Source organism: Somniosus microcephalus, chromosome 1 (genome assembly GCF_052327205.1).
Source record: "Somniosus microcephalus isolate GS21.2 chromosome 1, FLI_Smic_1.0, whole genome shotgun sequence".
Lineage (NCBI taxonomy): Eukaryota > Metazoa > Chordata > Chondrichthyes > Squaliformes > Somniosidae > Somniosus > Somniosus microcephalus.
In genome coordinates, this window is record NC_140987.1 from 213,339,856 (window position 1) to 213,363,987 (window position 24,132).

General features: G+C 45.2%; 1 protein-coding gene across 1 annotated transcript in view; it reads right to left on the reverse strand.

Moving 5' to 3' along the window:
- The window catches only part of msh3 (mutS homolog 3 (E. coli)), a 459,900-nt gene that overhangs the window by 308,109 nt on the left and 127,659 nt on the right, over window positions 1–24,132 (reverse strand). Inside the window, exons 12-14 of the mRNA XM_085989589.1 lie at window positions 11,333–11,442; window positions 7,986–8,118; window positions 1,832–2,019 (exon numbers count right to left, since the gene is read on the reverse strand). Coding sequence (XP_085845715.1) covers window positions 1,832–2,019; window positions 7,986–8,118; window positions 11,333–11,442 — 431 coding nt within the window. The remainder of the gene's footprint in view (window positions 1–1,831; window positions 2,020–7,985; window positions 8,119–11,332; window positions 11,443–24,132) is intronic.

Genomic DNA, 24,132 nt, shown 5'->3' on the forward strand with positions numbered 1-24,132 from the left:
AATCTATCTTCCCTTTCTTAATCAATCTTTTTGTTATTTTTTGCTGTCTTTTAAAGTTTTCCCAATCCTCTATCCTCCCACTAGATTTGGCTACCTTATATGCCCTTGTTTTTAGTCGAATACTATCCTTAATTTCTTTACTTAGCCACGGATGGCTGTCTTTTCCTTTACACCCTTTTCTTCTCAGTGGAATATATTTTTTTTGGAAGTTGTAAAATAACTCCTTAAATGTACACCACTGATCATGTATCGTCTTACCCTTTAATCTATTTTCCCAATCCACTCTACTCAATTCCGCTCTCATACCTTCATAGTCTCCTTTATTCAAGCTTAGCACGCTTGTTTGAGATCCAACCTTCTCACCCTCTAATTGAATATGGAATTCAACCATGTTATGGTCACTCATTCCAAGGGGATCCTTTACTAGGGCATTTTTAATTAATCCTGTCTCGTTACACAGGACCAGATCTAAGGTTGCTTGCCCTGTCGGTTCAGTTACATACTGCTCAAGAAACCCATCCCTAATACACTCAATGAACTCATCCTCAAGGCAGCCCTGCCCAATTTGATTTGTCCAATTAATATGATAGTTAAAATCCCCCATAATTATAGATGTTCCCTTATTACAAGCCTCAACTATTTCCTGATTGATACTTCGTCCAACAGAGTTGCAACTGTTCGGAGGCCTATAGACTGCGCCCACTAGTGTTTTTTTCCCCTTTATTATTCCTTGCGTACTCACCCGTGGAGGCCCGAATTTCTGGGCCATTGTTTTTTTATATCATCTTTTAAACTAGAAAAAAACATCTTAAGGTGTTTCACAGAGCAAGGTAAAGATGAAAGTGCCAAACCTTTGCACGCACACAGATCCGGAAGGCTCGAGGCTGCCCCGAAATTAGACCTTGGAACTCATTTTAATAACTGCAGTGAGCAGCCGGTGCCTGTGGCACTTCCAAAAGCAGCTCTCCGCTTTTCCACAAACCAACTTGGGCCTCGCTGCAAGTGGCCCTCAGGTAAGCCCCGGTTTGGGGAAGTGGGGGCGGGGGGTGGGGGGTGGGGAGAGAAATGAAGAGGGGGCAATAGGAGTGCTGTGCAACCAAAAGGAGCAATATGGGGTGAGAGTGCAACGTATTTCAACTGTCTCTGGGGCGCGGGACATAGCCCCACAAAATTAGTCCTATTTTCCTCAGTTTTTGCCTGGAAAAGTGGTGCAACGAGGTCCACTTTCTAACCCAAAGAATGAAAGTACAGGTAGACTATCCTTTATCCGAAAACCTCGGGACCAGCCGTGTTTCGGTTTTCGGAAAATTTCGGAAGGTGGGTCGGCGGGGGTCCGCGGGGGGGGCGTCGGCAGGGGTTCGCGGTCCGCGGGGGGGGGGGGGGGGGGTGTCCGCAGTCGTGGCTTGTCCGTCGCTGCTAGCCTGGAATGCAATGAAGTTCTGCATTTCCACCAACAGGTCGTCGTGCTCGGTCGGAACAGGGGCCGACACCGCCGCGGGCTCAGAGCTCTCGTTGCTTTCGAGCCTTTGGAAGAGAGTCAGGTGGTTCTGCGGGGGTCGGGTCCGCACGCACGACTTACGCTGACCCTCTGCTCAGCGTAAGTCGTGCGCCACTCTGGTCATGTCGTGCGCACGACTTACGCTGACCGAAAAAACCTTCGGTTTTTAGAGGGTTTCGGTTTTCGGAAGTTCGGATAAAGGGTAGTCTACCTGTACTATAAAAAAAACTGCACTTCTCCATGCTCAATATCCACGTAAAAAGAAACGAGTTAATTCAGCAACAAGGTTGCAAGTACTGAATCACACATATGGAATCTTTCAGCTGAACGTACTTGGCTGCATTTTCACCCAGAATCTTCAAATAGTGATGCACAGGGTCCAGCAGCTGTGGCAGCTCCAACAGAATATTACGCAGAAGGGATGAACTTAGCTGGGCCTCAGCAGCTGGAAGCAGTGCCTGGAACCCCACCTCCAAATTGGATAAAGTGCGGACCAACTGGTAGAACTCCCACGTGGAGCACTAAAACACAAGAAGTCATTGGTTAGGAACTTTGACAAACACAGGGTTCGTTGCAGTGCTTTGCCTGGATGCTGCGCTGCTGCCTTCAAATCAGCACCCAGAATCAGAAAGAACCCCGTTTAATTTTATACTGCATATAGAGTCATATCCAGCGATGAAAAAACACCTACACTGCAAGAAATAAAAATCTGCTCGTCCCACAACCTGTAAGCACAGACTTTCATCTCATTTTGCTGATCTCTGAAAGGCATTATGGGAAACTAGTGTTCTGGCCAGAACAATAAGTGACACCTGAACGACAGCAAAATACTGCAGATGCTGGAAATCCGAAATAAAGGGTCTTGACCCGAAACATTGACTCTAATTTCTCTCCACAGATGTTGCCAGGCCTGCTGAGTTTTTCCAGCATTTTCTGTTGTTATAAGTGACACCTGATACCTATTAGTAATCATCACATTGGGCATCTAATACACCAGGGGTTCTCAACTTCCATTGTTTCTGAGGATTCCCCCCACTGTGTTATAAAAGTTCAACGGACCCCTCTGTGGGGCGGGGAGAGGGGAGTTGTGAGGGGGGCGGGGATGGGGATTCATCTCACATGTATCTGTCTTCACCGTAGAAGACACAAACAACATCCCAATAATGGATAATCAAGGGGCCACAGGGAGTGGGGAACTAAAGACTATCACTAAGGAAATAGTACTGGGTAAAATAATGGGACTAAAAGACGACAAGTCCCCTGGACCAGATGGCCTGCAGCCCAGGGTCTTAAAAGAAGTGGCTGCAGAGATAGTGGATGCATTGGTTGCAATATACCAAAATTCCCTGGACTCTGGAGAGGTCCTAACCGATTGGAAAACCACTAATGTAACACCCCTATTTAAGGAGGGAGGGAGACAGAAAGCAGGAAACTATAGATCAGTTAGCCTAACATCTGTCGTTGGGAAAATGCTGTAGTCCTTCACTAAGGAAGCAGTAGCAGGGCATTTAGAAAAACATACTTCAGTCAAACAGAGTCAGCATGGTTTTAGGAAAGGGAAATCATGTTCAACAAATTTGCTGGAGTTCTTTGAGCATGTAACAAGCAGGGTGGACAAGGGTGAGCCAGTGGATGTGGTGTATTTGGATTTCCAGAAGGCATTCGATAAGGTGCCACATAAAAGGTTACTGCATAAGATAAGAGCTCACGGAGTTGGAGGTAATATATTAGCATGGATAGAGAATTGGCTAACTAACAGAAAGCAGAGAGTCGGGATAAATAGGTCATTTTCTGGTTGGCAAACGGTAACTAGTGGGGTGCCACAAGGATCGGTGCTGGGGAACCAACTATTTACAATCTACATTAATGACTTGTATGAAGGGATCGAGTGTAATGTAGCCAAGTTTGCGGATGATACAAAGATGGGTGGGAAAGCAAGTTATGCACAGGACTCAAAGAATCTGCAAAGGGATATAGGCAGGCTAGGTGAGTGGGCAACATTTGGCAGATGGAGTATAATGTGGGGCGGGGGCGGGGGGGTGTGGGGCGGCGGGCGGGGGCGGGGCGGCGGGGGGCGGAGTGAAGGGCAAATGCTAAGCAACTTTCCACAGGGGAAGAAGGTGGAGGGGGGGTGGGTAAATAATTGGAGAATGTGTCAACCAGGCCATTTTCATTCACCTCCTGGTGACAGCAGAATTGGAAGAGTCTAAGCAGATTGGCAGCCCACCTATCAGCTGAGGGATGCTATACAAGAGAGCAAGGGGTGGGGCGATGGAGAAGATTGTTTGAGAAGAATAACAAAGGTCTAAAGCCTCTCTTTGGTTCAGAGCTTGTATACAGATGAACCGTACAGGCACTTGTGACTCCATGAAATAAAAGGAAAGAATTGCATTTATATAGCACCTTTCACGACTTCGGGACGTCTCAAAGCGCTTTACAGCCAGTGAAGTGGTTTTGAAGTGTAGTCACTGTTGTATTGTACAAAACGCAGCAGCCAACTTGCGCACTGCAAGCTTCCCACAAATAGCTATGTGATAATGACCAGATAATCTGAGTTATTTAGTGATGTTGATTGAGGGATAAATATTGGCCAGGGCACCAGGGATAACTCCCTTGCTCTTCTTCGAAATAGTGCCACAGGATCTTTTACATCCACGGTTTAACATCTCATCCGAAAGACGACACCTCACAGTACAGCACTCCCTCAGTACTGCACTGGAGTGTCAGCCTAGATTTTTGTGCTCAAGTATATTTGAATTTTCAGAAGGCATTCGATAAGGTGCCAGACAGGAGGCTGTTACACAAGATTATGACTCATGAGAATTGGGGTAATATATTAGCATGGATTGAGGACTGTTTAACGGACAGAAAACAGAGAGTAGCGATAAACGGGTCTTTTTTGGGATGGCAAGGTTTAACTAGTGGAGTGCTGCAAGGATCAGTGCTTGGGCTTCAGCTACTTACAATCTATATCAATAACTTAGATGAGGGGACCGAATGTAATATACCCAAGTTTGCTGACGATACAAAGCTAGATGGGAAAGTAAGCTGTGAGGAGGACGCAAAGAGGCTGCAAAGGGATATAGACAGGTTAAGTGATTCGGCAAAACATGGCAGATGGAGCATAATGTGGGGGAAGTGTGAAACTATTCAGTTTGGTAGGAGGAATGGAAAAGCAGAATATTTTTTAGAAGGTGAGAGATTAGTAAATATTGGTATTCAGAGGAATTTGGGGGTCCTTGTACACAAATCACAGAAAGTTAACATGCAGGTACAGCAAGCAATTAGGAAGGCAAATGGTATGATAGCAAAATACTGCAGATGCTGGAAATCCAAAATAACAACAGAAAATGTTGGAAAAACTCAGCAGGCCAGGGCAGCATTGGTGGAGAGAGAAACAGAGTTAACGTTTCAGGTCAATGACCTTTCGTCAGAACTGGAAAAAAGCAGGAAATAGAAAGCAGGTTTAGGGACTGGGAAAAGGGGGAGGGGATGAAAGAACAAAAGGGAAGGTCAGTGATAGGATAGAAAGCAGGAGAGATTAAGAGACATTGAGAGACATTCAGAGATATTCAAGGCAAGAGGAGGTGGTAATGGGATAGGTTAAGGAACAAATTTAGGAACAAACAAGGCAAATGGTATGTTAGCCTTTATTACAAGGGGTTTGGAGCATAAGAGTAAGGAAGTCTTGCTGCAATTAAATAGGACTTTGGTGAGACCACACCTAGAGTACTGTGTACAGTTTTGATCTTTTGCTGGCACTCCGATCCCTGGTGGCCCAGCTGGGCCCCGGGTCGCGCTGCGCTGCACACCTCCCCTTTATAAAGGGAGGAAGGCCTGCAGTACCACGGCACTTGGCGGCGCGATATTCACTCACAGCGATCCAAGAGGGAGGCGGGACGCTTCCAGTAGCACCCCGCCTCCCTCTTGGGGCGCTACCGGTGAATTTCAGCCGTGAGTGCGCTAATTTTTTCGGGACGCTAAAAGTAGCACCCCAGCGAAGTTAGCGGACCAAAGGGGGCGTGACTCAATTTTTCCTCCATTATCTTTCCCTCTTTGTTTCCATTGGTTTCTTCTGCTCTCCTGCAGGTGTCCCAACTTCTTGTTAGGAGTACAGTTCAATGGATGCTGCTCACTTCCCAATCTCTCTCTCCCAGGTGCCCATTCTTCACATGTGAACCAACACAGTAACTATTGGCAGCCTATTCAATCGTGGGGGCATCATAGTTGTACCTAACCTGTCCTCAGTCAATGTCCACTCATGCCAATTTTTCAGCAAGGTCCAGAAATGGGAAGCCTGGCCGATGTTCCCTTTCCTGACCAAGTTATATAGAGACCAATTATAGTGGTCCCCACTACCTATAGCTGGGATGATGGCGAGAAAACAGACTATATCTAATTGCTGTTAAATGTTTTTCACTCTCCTATATCGTCACTTAGGGCTGGATTTTATCAATGGGGATGCGTTGGGGGCGGGACTATTGGTTGTCGGGTTTCAGTCCCACCCCCAAGGACATCCGGCCAACCCACGCTATTTTCCCTTGACTGCCCTTGTTAAGCCAGGCCAATTAAGGGAAAGCCGGTGACAGAGGACAGAGAAGCTGTCAAACACCGACAATCTCTGTTCTTTGGTGAGTCCTTGTACTCAAGACTCACCAAACCTCTTTCTTTAGCAGAAAGCAGATGGCTGTTGCATCAGGAATGCAGCAGCCATTCTGTCATCTCTGCCGTTGAGATGAGGCACCTCCGGAACCCCAAGGGTTGAAGCCTGCAGGAAGAAACAATCGTAAGGAAACTTTTTCTCTCACTTCTCATACTTACCTCTCCATACTTGTACCCATCACTCACCTCTACAGTTGACATTTCGACCCCTCACCCCCGCAGACCCACTGCTCGCCTTGCTGACTTTGGCGAGGTTCACAGCCGTCGGGAAGCCCGCACTTGTGTGGGTAAAATGGGGATAAGCCTCAAAACTGCCCGTTAACAGACAGTTAATTGGCTGTAATTCCCTTCCCGCCTCAAGGAGACGTTCCCTGCGAGAGTCGGGGACCCGCCTCCCAGGAAGATGGCACGGAGGCGGGTTGGGAGTGGGGTTGGTACCCACTCCCAGTTTCTGCCATTTTCCCGGCAGTCCCGCCTCCATACCTGCCTCCCCAGGGCAGGCAAAATTCCTCCCTAAGTGACAACAGAATGTTATCAATATCCTTATTTTCACAGCATTTGATAATCCTCTGTAGTAAGAACTGAAGTCTTTACTCTTGTGTGAAATGGCATCAATCACATTCGAGTAAGATAAAACATTGATACAGGTGATACATAAGGCACAGAATATCCCTTCACTCAAGCAATTTCACATTCTTCAGTGAGCGGGCTTCACACTGTATCGGTGGAATTTAGGCAGTTGAAGAGTATCTGTGGATCCATTTTAGACACAACCCCAGACAGGCAGGCAGTAAATGCACTTAATCTTGTGCATGAGGAACTGCTTAAGGTTTGCCAACACTGGTGTAGCAGTCAGACGTTCCTGTAGATTTTCAAAGGCAACTCTGGTTCTGATCAGGGTCTTGAATTCAGCAGATGAAACACTATTGAGGTAGCAATAATTCTATTAATTTTTATAATGTCCCATCAAAGGGCACACAGTCATGTTGAGTTACTCTTATGCTGCAGTACACAGAGCAGCTTTCAGGAAACAAATAGCTTCATCAGTATTTGCATTACCCAACTCCGAAGACAATCCGACACTAGTTTACATCTTGGATTTGAAGCCGGTCAACAAAAAGTGAATTATTTTGCATAACTCTGGTTTTACATGAAGCATGAACCATTTCACCTCTTACTAACTTTGATTAAATTTGTCTGAATAAAGGTGTCTCCCTAGTTTCATTTAGTCCTTAATTCATGGTTGGGGTACGCTGCTTACATAGGGAGCTAATAAAAGGCACAACACAAAGGACTTTGTAGCATAAAAGTGTGAAATTAATTAAGTCTATTGCTGAAGATTATAATTTTGTAAAATCTGCTCATTTACTGGACTTGTTATTTTATACACCAATGTCTGCCACTGACATGTCTGTCTAAGGTATCAGGTGACAGTGCTGCGTACCTGAACTATTTATTTTCTGTGTTGCTCGTTACAAAGCTTATTCACGGCCAGAACCACACAAATCAACAGCAATGCTGAGAACACTCATATTAAACTAAAAGGCTTTTCCATCACAACCCCAAAAGACCAAAACTTTTGACTGTCACCTGTGGCTTGCAATCATGCAAATATCAGTTTTAATCCAAATCTGGTTCCTAGAAAATTGCAAACCATTAATTCTCCCAACAGGATTATTCAGCTCGCTGCTGAATGCATCTGCTTCCACATGCGCTCACAGTTACGTGTACACACAAAGATTATTTTCTCAGTTTCTTCCCAATAATTTTGCAAAGAGATAAACTCTTCTAAATGAAAGAGTTTACACTCCTTGTGTATATGTACCTTTTTGTGATAAATGCTACAGATTCCTCTCTCCAGATCAGGGAGCTTAGACAGCAGGTTTTGGGTCTTTGCCAGGACGATGGACTCTGATGACAGGATTTCAGTGACTGCATCCAAACGAGCATTAATTTCACTAGAAATACAAAGAGAGCATTGAAGAAAGGCATGGCCAACTTAAAAAAAATATTTTTAAAAAGTTAATAGCAGGGATGTTCTGACAGGTGGATCACCACCATTGCTGGAGTTCAGGTGAAGACGGACCAGGAAACTGGATGGCTAGCATTTCCAGCTGTCTCTGCTGAAAACACACCTGAAACATATTTCCTTTAAACTACTTTTTAAATCAGGAACCCAATTATTTATGCATTGTGATATAAATTGTGGCCTTTATATATGGTTCACTTATATTTCTGATGTTTGGGCAGAAGTTCAAACAGCACATTCATCCCTGAAAAGCAAACATAAAAAGCAAGGATGAGCTTAAACTCCAATCTAAGGGCACAGAACCAACCAATTTTTGATGGAATTTTTATTTACATTTATTTGAACTTTTCATCCAATGTAAGGTGCATTAATGGACGGGTCACATTGTCCGCATGACCGATACGAGACTCCCAAAACAAGCGCTCTACTCGGAGCTCCGGCACGGCAAGAGAGCCCCAGCTGGGCAGAGGAAACGTTTCAAGGACACCCTCAAAGCCTTCTTGAAAAAGTGTAACATCCCCACCGACACCTGGGAATCCCTGGCCCAAGACCGCACAAAGTGGAGGAGAAGCATCCGGAAAGGCGCCGAACACCTCGAGTCTCTTCGCCGGGAGCAAGCGGAAGCCAAGCGCAGGCAGTGCACGTCAGCCCAAGCACCCCACCCACCCGCCCCTTCAACCACCGTCTGCCCCACCTGTGACAGAGACTGTAGGTCCCGCATTGGACTAATCAGTCACATGCGAGCTCATTTTTAATGTGGAAGCAAGCCATCCTCGGTTCCGAGGGACTGCCTAAGAAGATGATTATACTGAATTGGACAGGTAACTTGAAGAGCATTACATTTATTATGTGTAATTATATAGAGAATGTAGTTTCATTTATTATTGTTGCTGCAGCTAATGTTTCTGCATTTGTCCTGTCTTTTCTGGGTCACACCATGGTGGGACATTAGTGTTACCAATATCAGAGTAACTATACAGAAAACATATCCAAGAGCCTGATGAAAAGGAACATCCCTACACTCCTGCAAAAATCAGATACAGCATCTTTGAGGTCAATTTGGCTCCAAGTTAGGGGAGGGTTTTGTTATTCAAGGAACCACAGTTGGGACAAATAGACAACCGAGCCTATCCGAAAAATATTTAGCTTGCTTTGTCTTTCTGTTCCAAGAAATTTAGCAACTAAAGTTATAGCTAAAATAGCACCACAAATCTCTGACCATCTCGTCAGCTCAGGGCTCATAATATAAAGCAACAAGAAATATGCCAATAGTCTTCCCCTTTCCAAGTTCCCTCTTTTAAAAAAAAAAAAAAACTTGCTCTTAAAATGTGGGCAATCTTGGCAAGGCCATATTTATCGCCCATCCTTATTGGCCCCAAGATGATGATGGTGGACCTTCTCCTTGAACCGCTGCAGTCCTTGCGTTGATGGTGCTCCCACAATGGTGTTAGGTAGGAAATTTCAGGATATTGATCCAGTGACAATGAAGGAACACAAAATATGCCCAAGTCAGGTTGGCGAGTGACTTGGAGATGATGGTCTTTCCACGACATTGCTGCTCTTGTTCCTATCTGAGATAAAAGGTCGCAAGGGAGGGAGATGCAGTCAAAGTAACTTTGGTGAGTTGCTGTAGTGCATCCTGCAAATCGTAATTACTGCAGTCACAATGTGTCGCTGGTGGAGAGTATGGATATTGAATCCAGTGGCAGGGACACCGATCAACAAACTTTGTCCCGGATGGTGCCAAGCTTCCGAGTGCTGTTGCGGCTTCACCCATCCAGACGATGGGAGAATTTCAACACAGTCCTGGCATGCGCCTTGTAGATGGTGGATAGGATTTATAGAGTCAGGAGGTGAGCTACTCATCTGCCTCTATTCTTGATACTACTGGTCCACGTAAGCTTCTAGTCAATGGTGACCCCCAAAATACTGAAGCCAGCCCTTGCATACGTTTTTTTTTTTTTTTGCATAAAATCTTCAAAGTTGCAGATTTTAACCACATTCCCTTCTCCTCAGATCTGATCCTCTATTTCCACATCTCTCCTCGCCTTAGACTCACAGTATATGGATACTCCACTAATTAGCAATTGATCCACATATGGTGCCATTCCAACGGCTGACACTGCACCTGCTATTGTTACCTCTTCTCATTGTTTCACAATGCAGAGTCACTTGCAAATATATTTGACTTTTTAAATAAACTAATGTCACATTTGAATGGACTATTCACCCTTGGTTTGTATACTACAAACGTAAAAATAAACAGATACAATCTCTGGTCACAGTGCAGTTGGACTTCTCCAAGCCTTTATTTGTCTGTTATGCATTATTTGTAGAGAAAGCGAGAAGTGATCTCTGTTTAACTCACCTTTGTGTATTTTATATACACGCACACAATGCTTGCCTTGGTACGCCAAAAAAACTGCCACCACTTCCATCACAATGGTAGGCATGTCTAATGATCAGTTCTTATAGGGCACTTCTCTCGGTCCTTCTTACATAAAAAGGAATTACAAATTGTAAGCAAGCTGCTCTTGTTATTTAACTATGAAAGAGGTCATGTGGGCAATGACAAAAGAAAATGGAAACACTAAAGAGACTTCTGGAATATTCTTCTGGCCCTCTATAAATCATTCCAGTAACATAAATCATTGATGAAAAGAATAGTCATTCGGCTGCGTTACACAACACGAAAGGAGGTTAGGTTCATCATAAACAATATAGAATAGGCCTCTTGTGCAATGACCTGGGTAGAAAATCAAGGAACTGCCAAAATACGCACCATCTACAGCTGTTTTCAGCTGCTTTTGCCCTTTTCACAGGCATTTGCAGACAGCTAGAATGAGGTTCAGTAAAATGTTAGGCCTTAAAAGGTTAATCTACAGTTTAATCATCTCCACATACAACAGTATTAATCCCCAAAGTTACCAATCCAGCTGCATTCATTAATCCTTAAAAAAAAAAGAGAAGTATGTCCTTTGAAAAAACAGCAGTTCAAACACAATTCTTATCATCAGTCCCAGGTAGTCACAAACCTGCACTGCACCGCTGGCATTTAATCTGCAGCTGAACTTTTACTGCAGTGAATTCAATCATTTAGCCAACTCTATACAAGTCTCAGCACTGGACAGAGTGAAGCTCACCTTGCTTTTATTAAAGGCTGCACCACCCATTTCTTCAGTAGTCGTCTTCCAAAGGAATTCTGGACATGATCAAGGACCCAAAGTAGACTGGCTTTTGTCGTGCCAGTGGTCTGCCAAGAAAGACAAAAGAAAATCAGATATAAGCTTGTAATTTTTTTTAAACAAACAGTGCATGTTTTAAGACAATTCTGTTGACTGGTGTTTCTGCCATGAGTTTATTATTAACAAGCATCATTTTAACTACCACCACTGGACTGAATTTCCAGTATATAATTGAGGAGTTAAGAAAATATAAACTGATCAATTTGCAGAAAGGTGAATCAGGATTTACGTCATAAAGTGAATCTTTCTGAACTCTGGGCGGCGCAGACACGATGGGCCGAAGGGCCTCTTTCTGTGCTGTAAAACTCTATGACTCTATAGTATGAGTTCAAGCCTGAATATCAATGAAGAGACATTTCATATATACGGTAATGGTTCAAAACCAGGAGCTCCCGATTGGACTGTCCAGTGAGTAGCTGAGCTAAACAGACAAGGAAGGTTCCAGGTTAGATCCCCCGTCTGTGCGGAGTTAGCTGATCTCTTCCATGTAGCAGTTCAGATGCTGCAATTGGTTCCAAAGCCGCTACGTTCGTTGGTGGAAATCATTGTCCAGGATACCTTATTGCTAACTACTGACCCCTGCTGGATGCACAAATTTGTAGATGTCAGGGGAGGACAAAATCAGGCTCCACTGTGAAACTTCAATGCCAATATAAAATGTCAGCGTTTATACAACAACAGTAGCCATTAGGTAAGGCACTAGAGAGACCAGTGCCCATGGAATTATACCCCACGCAAGAAGTTAATGGTTGAAAAAAATGAGAGGAGAAAAATGGGGGGACAAAGGGAGGGGGTGAGAAAAAAAAAGACATGCATGTTTCAGGGTTAAGAAAATAAGAAATAGCATCAGAGTCATATGGCACAGAAGGAGGCCATTCGGCCCATCAAGTCCGTGCCGGCTCTCCATAGAGTATTCCAGTCAGTCCCATTCCCCCGCTCTATCCCTGTAGCCTTGCAAGCTTATTTCCCTCAAGTGCCTATCCAGTCTCCACTTGAAAACATTGAGTGTGTCCGCTTCCACCACTTCCGTCGGCAGCAAATTCCAGGTCCTCACCACTTGCTGCATAAAAAAGTTTTTCCTCACATCCCCCCTGTATCTCCTGCCTAAAACCATAAATCTGTGTCCCTTAGTCCTTCTACCATCAACTAGCGGGAGCAGCCTTTCCCCGTCTAGCCAACCCAAACTCGTCATAATCTTGTACACCTCCATCAAATCACCCCTCAACCTCCTTTGCTCTAATGAAAACAAATCCAGCTTCTCCGACCTGTTCTTGTAGCCAAGATCCCCCATCCCCGGAACCATTCTGGTAAATCACCTCTGCACCCTCCCAAGGGCTTTCACATCCTTCCTAAAGTGTGGTGACCAGAACTGGTCGCAATAGTCCAGTTGTGGCCTAACCAGCACTTTACAAAGGTTCAGCATAACTTCTCTACTTTTGTACTCAATACCTCTATTTATGAAGCCCAAGATCCAAGAGCACCTCCCCCGCATCTAGGGAAGATTTGAAAATTATGGCAAGCCCTTGCGGTATCTCCTCCCCCAATTCCCTTAGCAAGCTGGGATGCAAGCCATCCGGACCAGGCGACTTATACATTCTAAGCATACCCAGCCTTTCTAGTACATCGTCTGTCTGTCAATTTTCACCCCTTCCATCGCTTCTACCTTTTCCACTTCTACCGATATTTTGCCAGCATCCACCTCCTTAGTAAACACCGATACAAAGTAATCATCGAGTATTCTAGCCTTGCCCTGCATCTCTAAGCATATAGCACCTTTGTCGCTAATAGGCCCCACCCCGCCTCTTACTACCAGTTTACTGTTTACATGCCGGTAGAAGATTTTTGGGTTCCCTTTTAGGTTAAACACCATTCTGCTCTCATATTCTCTCTTTGTCAATCTTATTTTCATCTTCACATCCCCTCTCAACTTATTGTATTTGGTCTGGTTCTCCCTTGAAGTATTCACCTGACATGCATCATACACCCTCTTTTTTTGTTTCATCATACACCCTCTTTTTTTGTTTCATCATCTTCTCTATCTCCCTCATCATTCAAGGAGCCCTTGCTTTTGTTCCCTCTTGTTGGAATGTACCTAGCCTGTACTTGGAACATCTCCTCCTTAAAGATCACCCATTGTTCCGTTTCAGTTTTTCCTGTCAGTCTTTGCTTCCATTTTACACTGGTTAGATCCTTTCGCATCCCATTGAAGTTAGCCCTATTCCAGTTTAGAAGTTCCACTCTAGATTGTTCCTTGCTCCTCTCCATTGCTAATCTCTTATGATACGATGAAGATCACTCGTACCCAAGTGTTCTCCCACAGACACTTGGTCGACCTGGCCCACCTCATTCCCCAGCACCAGATCCAGCAATACCTCCTTCCTAGTTGGGCCAAGAACATACTGGTCAAGGAAATTCTCCTGAACACATCTCAGAAATTCCTCCCCCTCCTTTCCCTTTACCCTAGCATTATCCCAATCGATATTTGGGTAATTAAAGTTCCCAAATATCACCACTCTATAGCTCTTCCATATCTCTGCGATTTCCCTGCAGATTTGCTCCTCTACCTCCCTCTCACTATTTGGAGCCTGTAGAATACCCCCAATAGCGTGATCATACCCTTTTTGCTCCTCAACTGTAACCAAATGGATTCTGTCCTTGACCCCTCAAGAACATCCTCCCTATTCACCGGCGGCAGCAGCGAGAGCGGCCCTGAGTGGAGACTGAGCACGGAGACCGAGGAGTTAAAGAGCGGGGAGCGAGAGCGGCCCAGACTCACTGGCGGCAACAACGAGAAGTAAAAAGTAGTCGAAGTGTGACGTCATCAGAAAGCAGGTAAGTGATTGGTTGGTGAGTATTTCTCTCTTTCGCACTTTATTCCCAAACTTAATTTTTGTGGTTTATAGTTTCTAGGGTCTCTGTTGTGTAGCAGGGAGTGGTAGTACACAAGGGTCCTTGAGTATATCATTTAATTATAGTGTAATTAGTGGTATTGATTGGATTTAATTTAATTTAATTTGAATAGATTAAAAGGTAATTCATGGCAAGACAGCTCGGCCGCGTGGCATGCTCTTCCTGCACTATGTGGGAAATCAGGTACACTTCCTGTGTCCCTGAGGACCATGTGCGCGGGAAGTGTATCCAGCTGCAGCTACTGACAGACCGCATTGCAGCGCTGGAGCTGCGAATGGATACATACTGGAGCATTCGTGATGCTGAGGACATCGTGGAGAGCACGTTTAGGGAGTTGGTCACACAGCAGATAAAGGCTGCACAGGCAGGAAGGGAATGGGTGACCACCAGGTAGAGTAGTAGGCGCAGGCAGGTAGTGCAGGGGTCCCCTGTGGCCATCCCCCTCAAACAGATATACCACTTTGGATATTGTTGAGGGAGATGGCTTATCAGGGGAAGGCAGCAGCAGCAGCCAACTTCCTGGCACCATGGGTGGTCCTGCTGCACAGGAAGGGAGGAAAAAGAGCGGGAGAGCTATAGTGATAGGGGATTCTATTGTAAGGGGAATAGATAGGCGTTTCTGCGGCCGCAAACGAAACTCCAGGATGGAATGTTGCCTCCCTGGTGCAAGGGTCAAGGATGTCTTGGGGGCGGCTGCAGGGCATTCTGGATGGGGAGGGTGAACAGCCAGTTGTCGTGGTGCATATAGGTACCAACGATATAGGTAAGAAACAGGATGAGGTCCTAAAAGCTGAATATAGGCAGTTAGGAGGTAAATTAAAAAATAGGACCTCAAAGATAGTAATCTCAGGATTGCTACCAGTGCCACTTGCTAGTCAGAGTAGAAATAGAAGGATGTTTCAGATGAATACGTGGCTAGAGGAATGATGCAAGGGGGAGGGATTCAAATTCCTGGGACATTGGAACCGGTTCTGGGGAAGGTGGGACCAGTACAAACTGGACGGTTTGCACCTGGGCGGGACCGGAACCGATGTCCTGGGGGAGTGTTTGCTAGTGCTGTTGGGGAGGTTTTAAACTAAAATGGCAGGGGGTTGGGAACCTGTGCAAGGAGACAGAGGAAAGGGAAGCAAGGAGAGAAACAAAAGACAGGAAGGAGAAAAGCAAAAGTGGAAGGCAGAGAAATCAAGGGTGTCAATCAAACTGGGCCACAGTAAATAAGAATTCTAAAAGGACTAAGAGTGTAAAAAAATCAAGCCTGAAGGCTTTGTGTCTTAATGCGAGGAGCATTCGTAATAAGGTGGATGAATTAGCTGCGCAAATAGATGTAAACGGATATGATATAATTGGGATTACGGAGACATGGCTCCAGGGTGACCTATACTGGAATTTAACATCCAAGGGTATTCAATATTCAGGAAGGACAGGAAAAAAGGAAAAGGAGGTGGGGTAGCATTACTGGTTAAAGAGGAGATTAACACAATAGTAATGAAGGATATTAGGTCTGATGATGTGGAATCTGTATGGGCAGAGCTGAGTAATACCAAGGGGCAGAAAACGTTAGTGGGAGTTGTATACAGACCCCCAAACAGTAATGCTGAGGTTGGAGATGGCATGCAACGGGAAATTAGAGACGCGTGCAATAAGGGCACAGCAGTTATCATGCGTGGCTTTAATCTACATATAGATTGGGTTAACCAAATTAGTAACAATGCTGTGGAGGAGGAATACCTAGAGTGTATAAATGGTTTCCTGGACCAATATGTCGAGGAACCAACTAGAGATCAGGCCATCTTAGACTGGGTATTATGTAATGAAAAAGGATTAATCAGCAATCTTGTTGTGCAAAGCCCCTTGGGGAGGAGCGATCATAATATGATAGAATTCTTCATTAAGATGGAGAGTGAAGTAGTTGACTCAGAGACTAGGGTCCTGAATTTAAATAAAGGAAACTACGATGGTATGAGGCACGATTTGGCTAGGATGGATTGGGGAACGTTTAGGGTTGACTATGGATAGGCAATGGCAAACATTTAAAGATCGCATGGATGAACTACAGAATTTGTTCATCCCTGTTTGGCATAAAAATAAAACAAAAAGGTGACTCAACCGTGGCTAACAAGGGAAATTAGCGATAGCATAAGATCCAAGGAGACGACATATAAATTAGCCAGAAAAAGCAGCAAACCTGAGGATTGGGAGCAGTTAGGATTCAGTAAAGGAGGACAAAGGGATTAATTAAGAGGGGGAAAATCGATTGAGAGTAAGCTTGCAGGGAACATAAAAACTGACTGTAAAAGCTTCTATAGATATGTGAAGAGAAAAAGATTGGTGAAGTCAAGCGTAGGTCCCTTGCAGTCAGAATCGGGGAAATTTTAAATGGGAACAAAGAAATGGCAGACCAATTAAATACATACTTTGGTTGTCTTCACAAAAGGAGGACACAAATAACCTCCCAGAGATGTCGGGGTACATAGGGTCGAATGAGAGGGAGGAATTGAATGAAATCAGTATTTGTAGGGAAATGGTGTTGGGGAAATTGACGGGATTGAAGGCCGATAAATCCCCAGGGCCTGATAATCTACATCCTAGGGTACTTAAGGAAGTGGCCCTAGAAATAGTAGATGCATTGCTGGTCATCTTCCAAAATTCGATAGACTCTGGAACAGTTCCCATGGATTGGAGGACAGCTAATGTAACTCCACTATTTAAAAAGGGTGGTAGAGAAAAAACGGAATTATAGGCCAGTAAGCCTGACATCGGTAGTGGGGGAAATGCTAGAGTCCATTATAAAAGATGCAATAGCAGAGCACTTGGGAAACAGTGACAGGATCGGACAAAGTCAGCATGGATTTACAAAAGGTAAATCATGCTTGACTAATCTACTGGAATTTTTTGAGGATGTAACTGGTAGAATAGATAAGGGAGAACCAGTGGATGTGGTGTATTTGGACTTTCAGAAGGCTTTCAATAAGGTCCTGCATAAGAGATTAGCTTGTAAAGTTAAAGCACATGGGATTGGGGGTAAGGTACTGTCTTGGATAGAGAACTGGTTGGCAGACAGGAAGCAAGAGTTGGAATAAACGGGTCTTTTTCCGAGTGGCAGGCAGTGACTAGTGGGGTACCGCAGGGATCAGTGCTATTCACTAGGGAACTAGATGTAATATCTCCAAGTTAGCAGATGGCACAAAGCTGGGTGGGCGTGTGTGCTGTGAGGAGGATGCAGAGAAACTCCAGTACGATTTGGACAGGTTGGGTGATTATACTGCACTTGCCATGCATCTGCCCAACGTGGATAAATGCGAGGTTATCCACTTCGATGGCAAAAACAGGAAGACAGATTGGCCCAGAAATTCAGGTCGAGGGCTTCCTGCGGGTGCAAGCCTCCGACCTGCACTTACCTTGCGCGCCGGCCGTTGTGCTGTGGGCCCTCGTGGAATTCCAATCCTGGGCCTGCTCCAACTGCCGGCGCGCAGTGCTTGCGTATCCCAGGGGCGCAGTTAGTTCGATGCGTCCCCTGGGATCACGTGGGCCATGGAGTGCCACTCGGAGCAGGGAATGCTTCATTCATAAGTTTGACAGGAAGGGCTGTCAAAACTTATAAATACTACGGCCCCAAAACATCACTAAATCTTCAAATAAATTTTTTTTTAAATCACATTTTTTAAATGAACTATAAATTACATGAAATAACTATTTTAAACAATAATTTCAATTTTTGAGAAAAATAATTTTATTTTCTAACGGGGCTAAAAATAAACTTACCTTGCTTTAAAGTATTTAAAAATAATAAACCTGTGGAAAAAATGTTTTAATTTGAATTAATTCACCACTTACCTTGTAAAAAGCAGGCCTTGCGACTGCTTTTTATATGTCTAACTTCTGGAGACTTACCCTCCCGGGAAAACCTGCAACAAAAACGTAAGTTCGATGCGCATGCGTAGCCTCTCCTGCGCACGCGTTCGAACTCTGAACCCCTTCTTTCAGGGGAACGGAAGTGCCAGTTTCCCACGCATGCGCAGTGCATGCAGGAAACCGGCACTTCCATTGGGCCTACGGGTGAGTACCCCGTGCGTACTCACCCGTGGAGACCCGAAGTTCTGGGCCAATATTATTATCTGAACGGCAATAGATTGGGAAAAGGGGAAATGCAATGAGACCTGGGTGTCCTTGTGCACCAGTCGCTGAAGGTAAGCATGCAGGTGCAGCAGGCGGTTAAGAAGGCAAATTGTATGTTGGCCTTCGTAGCAAGAGGGTTCGAGTACAGGAGCAAGGATGTCTTGCTGCAGTTGTACAGGGCCTTGGTGAGACCACACCTTGAGTATTGTCTGCAGTTTTGGTCGCCTTATCTGAGGAGGGATGTTCTTGCCATGGAGTGAGTGCAGCGAAGATTCATCAGACTGATACCTGGGATGGCAGGAATGACGTATGAGGAGAGATTGGGTCGATTAGGCTTATATTCACTAGAGTTTAGAAGAATGAGAGGGGATCTCATTGAAACTTATAAAATTCTAACAGTACTAGACAGACTAGATGCAGGAAGTGTGTTCCCGATGGCGGGGAAGTCCAGAGCCAGCGGTCACAGTCTAAGGATAAGGGGTAAGCCATTTAGGACCAAGATGAGGAGGAATTTCTTCACCCAGAGAGTGGTGAACCTGTGGAATTCTCTACCACAGAAGACAGTTGAGGCCAATTCATTAAATATATTCAAGAAGGAGTTGGATATATTTCTTGAGGCTAAAGGGATCAAGGGATATGGGGAGAAAGCAGGGACAGGATTTGGATGATCAGCCAAGATCTAATTAAATGGCGGAGCAGGCTCGAGGGGCCGAATGGCCTACTCCTGCTCCTATCTTCTATGTCTATGTTTCCAACTCTACAATGTCTTCCTTAATCAGCACTGCCACCCCACCTCCCTTTTTTCCTTCCCTATCTTTTCTGAACACCTTGTACCCTTGAATATTAAGAGCCCAGTCCTCACCGTTTTTAAGCCACATTTCCGTTATTGCCACAACATAATATTGCCACATGGCTAATTGTGCTTGTAGCTCACCAACCTTATTCACCACTTTGTGCGTTTACATACATGCATTCTAAACCCATTTTTGAATTTTTCGTAGTCTTTCTTAGTCTGCTCCTATCTAATATAGTACTACTTCCGCCTCTAGTACTACTTTCTTCTCTAGTAATATCCAACACACTCCTTTTATGCACCTTATTCCTCTTTTCTACTCCTATATGCTGGTGCCCATCCCCGTGCCAAGCTAGTTTAAACCCTCCCCAACAACATCAGCAAACCTCCCCGTGAGAATATTGGTCCCGGTTCTGTTGAGGTGTAACCCTTTCGGCTTGTGCAGGTCCCACCTTCCCCAGAAACAATCCCAATGCCTCAGGAATCTGAAGCCCTCCCTCCTGCACCATCTCTCCAGCCACGCATTCATCTGTTCTATTCTCCTATTCCTGTACTCACCAGCACGTGGCACCGGGAGTAATCCGGAGATTATTACCTTTGAGGTCCTGCTTTTTAATCTCTCTCCTAGCTCCCTAACCTCTGCCTGCAGGACCTCATTCCTCTTTCTACCTATGTCGTTGGTACCGATATGGACAACGACATCTGGCTGTTCACCCTCCTCCCCTCAGAGTGTCCTGCAGCCACTCAGTGACATCCTTGACCCTGGCACCAGGGAAGCAACATACCATCCTGGAGTCACGTCTACAGCCGCAGAAACGACTGTCTGCTCCCCTAACTAGCGAATCCCCTACCACTATTGCTCTGCCACTCTATTTCCTCCCCCACTGTGCAGCTGAGCCACCTGTGGTGCCGTGGACTTGGCTCTGACCGCACTCCCCAGCGGAACCATCACCCTCACCAGTACTCAGAACAGAACACTGGTTGGGGAGAGAGAGATGCACTCCGGGGACTCCTGCACTACCTACCTGGTCCTCCTCTTCTGTCTGGCTGCATACTCTTAAGCTGCAGGGTGGCCACCTCTAGAAACAGAAACATAGAAGATAGGAGCAGGAGTAGGAGTAGGCCATTCGGCCCCTCGAGTCTGTTCCGCCATTTAATGAGATCATGGCTGATCATCCAAATTCAGTACCCTGTCCCTGCTTTCTCCCCATATCCCTTGATCCCTTTAGCCTTAAGAAATATATCTAACTCCTTCTTGAATATATTTAATAAGTTGGCCTCAACTGCCTTCCGTGGTAGAGAATTCCACAGGTTCACCACTCTCTGGGTGAAGAAATTCCTCCTCATCTCTGTCCTAAATGGCTTACCCCTTATCCTTGGACTGTGACCGCTGGTTCTGGACTCCCCCGCCATCGGGAACGTCCTTCCTGCATCTAGTCTGTCTAGTCCTGTTAGAATTTTATAAGTTTCAATGAGATCCCCTCTCATTCTTCTAAACTCTAGCGAATATAAGCCTAATCGACCCAATCTCTCCTCATACGTCATTCCTGCCATCCCAGGTATCAGTCTGGTGAATCTTCGCTGCACTCCCTCCATGGCAAGAACATCCTTCCTCAGATAAGGCGACCAAAACTGCAGACAATACTCAAGGTGTGGTCTCACCAAGGCCCTGTACAATTGCAGCAAACATCCTTGCTCCTGTACTCGAATCCCCTTGCTATGAAGGCCAACATACCATTTGCCTTCTTAACTGCCTGCTGCACCTGCATGCTTACCTTCAGCGACTGGTACACAAGGACACCCAGGTCTCGTTGCACTTCCCCATTTCTCAATCTATTGCCATTCAGATAATAATCTACCTTCCTGTTTTTGCCACAAAAGTAGATAACCTCGCATTTATCCACATTATACTGCATCTGCCATGCATCTCCCAATCACCCAACCTGTCCAAATCATACTAGAGTTTCTCTGCATCCTCCTCACAGCACACACGCCCACCCAGCTTTGTGTCATCTGCAAACTTGGAGCTATTACATCGAGTTCCCTCGTCTAGATCATTAATATATATTGTGAATAGCTGGGGTCCTAGGACCGATCCCTACGGTACCCAACTAGTCACTGCCTGCCACTCAGAAAAAGACCCATTTATTCCAACTCTTTGCTTCCTGTCTGCCCACCAGTTCTCTATCCAAGTCAGTACCTTACCCCCAATCCCATGTGCTTTAACTTTGCACACTAATCTCTTATGCGGGGCCTTATCAAAAGCCTTCTGAAAGTCCAAATACAACACATCCACTGGTTCTCCCTAATCTATTCTACCAGTTACATCCTCAAAAAATTCCAGTAGATTAGTTGTAAATCCATGCTGACTTTGTCCGATCCTGTCACTGTTTTCCAAGTGCTCTACTGTTACATCTTTTATAATGGACTCTAGCATTTTCCCCACTACCGATGTCAGGCTTACCGGCCTATAATTCCCCTTTTTCTCTCTGCCACCTTTTTGAAATAGTGGGTAACATTAGCTACCCTCCAATCCATGGGAACTGTTCCAGAGTCCATAGAATTTTGGAAGATGACCAACAATGCATCTACTATTTCTAGGGCCACTTCCTTAAGTACCCTAGGATGTAGATTATCAGGCCCTGGGGATTTATTGGCCTTCAATCCCGTCAATTTCCCCAACACCATTTCTCTACAAATACTGATTTCATTCAATTCCTCCCTCTCATTAGACCCTATGTTCCCCGACATCTCTGGGAGGTTATTTGTGTCCTCCTTTGTGAAGACAGAACCAAAGCATGTATTTAATTGGTCTGCCATTTCTTTGTTCCCCATTATAAATTCCCCTGATTCTGACTGCAAGGGACCAACGCTTGACTTCGCCAATCTTTTTCTCTTCACATATCCATAGAAGCTTTTACAGTCAGTTCTAATGTTCCCTGCAAGCTTACTCTCATATTCTATTTTCCCCCTCTTAATTAATCAATTTGTCCTCCTTTGCTGAATCCTAAACTGCTCCCAATCCTCAGGTTTGCTGCTTTTTCTGGCCAATTAATATGTCCTCTCCTTGGATCTTATGCTATCCCTAATTTCCCTTGTTAGCCACGGTTGAGTCACCTTTTTTGTTTTATTTTTATGCCAAACAAGGATGAACAAATTCTGTAGTTCATCCATGCGATCTTTAAATGTTTGCCATTGCCTATCCACCGTCAACCCTTTAAGTAACGTTCCCCAATCCATCCTAGCCAACTCGCGCCTCATACCATCGTAGTTTCCTTTATTTAAATTCAAGACCCTAGTCTGAGTCAACTACTTCACTCCCGATCTTAATGAAGAATTTTATCATATTATGATCGCGCCTCGCACAACAACATTGCTAATTAATCCTTTCTCATTGCATAATACCCAGTCTAAGATGGCCTGATCTCTAGTTGGTTCCTCGACATAATGGTCCATGAAACCATCCCCGTATACACTCTAGGAATTCATCCTCCACGGTATTGTTACTAATTTGATTAGCCCAATCTATATGTAGATTAAAGTCACCCATGATAACTGCTGTGCCCTTATTGCACGCGTCTCTAATTTCCCGTTTAATGCCATCCCCAACCTCAGCATTACTGTTCAGGGGTCTGTATACAACTCCCACTAATGTTTTCTGCCCCTTGGTATTTCTCAGCTCTGTCCATACAGATTCCACATCATCAGAGCTAATCTCCTTCATTACTATTGTGTTAATCTCCTCTTTAACCAGCAATGCTACCCCACCTCCTTTTCCTTTAAGCCTGTCCTTCCAGAATATTAAATACCCCTGGATGTTGAATTCCCAGTCTTGGTCACCCTGGAGCCATGTCTCCGTAATCCCAATTATATTATATCATATCCGTTTACATCTATTTGCGCAGCTAATTCATCCACCTTATTACGAATGTTCCTCGCATTAAGACACAAAGCCTTCAGGCTTGATTTTTTTTACACTCTTAGTCCTTTTAGAATTCTTATTTACTGTGGCCCAGTTTGATTGACACCCTTGATTTCTCTGCCTTCCACTTTTGCTTTTCTCCTTCCTGTCTTTTGTTTCTCTCCTTGCTTCCCTTTCCTGTCTCCTTGCACAGGTTCCCAACCCCCTGCCATTTTAGTTTAAACCCTCCCCAATAGCACGAGCGAACACTCCCCCAGGGCATCGGTTCCGGTCCCGCCCAGGTGCAAACCGTCCAGTTTGTACTGGTCCCACCTCCCCCAGAACCGGTTCCAATGTCTCAGTTTATCAATAGCCTATCCCCAGAAATGGAAACAGAGAACTCGAGGAAAGGAAGAGTCAGAGATGGACCATGTGAAGGGGAGGGAAGGGTGGAAATTGGAAGCAAAGTGAATGAACTTTTCTAGTTCAGGGCGGGAGCAGCAAACAGCACCAATACAGTCATCAATGTACTGGAAAAAGAGGTGAGGGAGGGGACCAGAGTAGGGCTGGAACAAAGAATGTTCCACCTATCCCACGAAAAGGCAGGCATAGCTCGGGCCCATGCGGGTTCCCATAGCAACACCTTTAATTTTGAGGAAGTGAGTGGAGTCAAAGGAGAAGTTGCTCAATGTGAAAACACGTTCAGCCAGGCGGAGGAGGGTGGTGGTGGATGGGGACTGGTTGGGCCTCTGTTGAAGGAAGAAGCGGAGCGCCCTCAGGCCGTCCTGGTGGGGGGTGGAGGTGTAGAGGGATTGGACGTCCATGGTGAAAAGGAGACAGTTGGGGCCAGGAAACTGGAAACTGTTAAAGTGGCGGAGGGCGTCGGAAGAGTCGCAAATGTAGGTGGGAAGAGACTGGACAAGCGGAGAAAAAAGAGCCAAGACAGAAATAAATCAGTTGCGTGGGGCAAGAACAGGC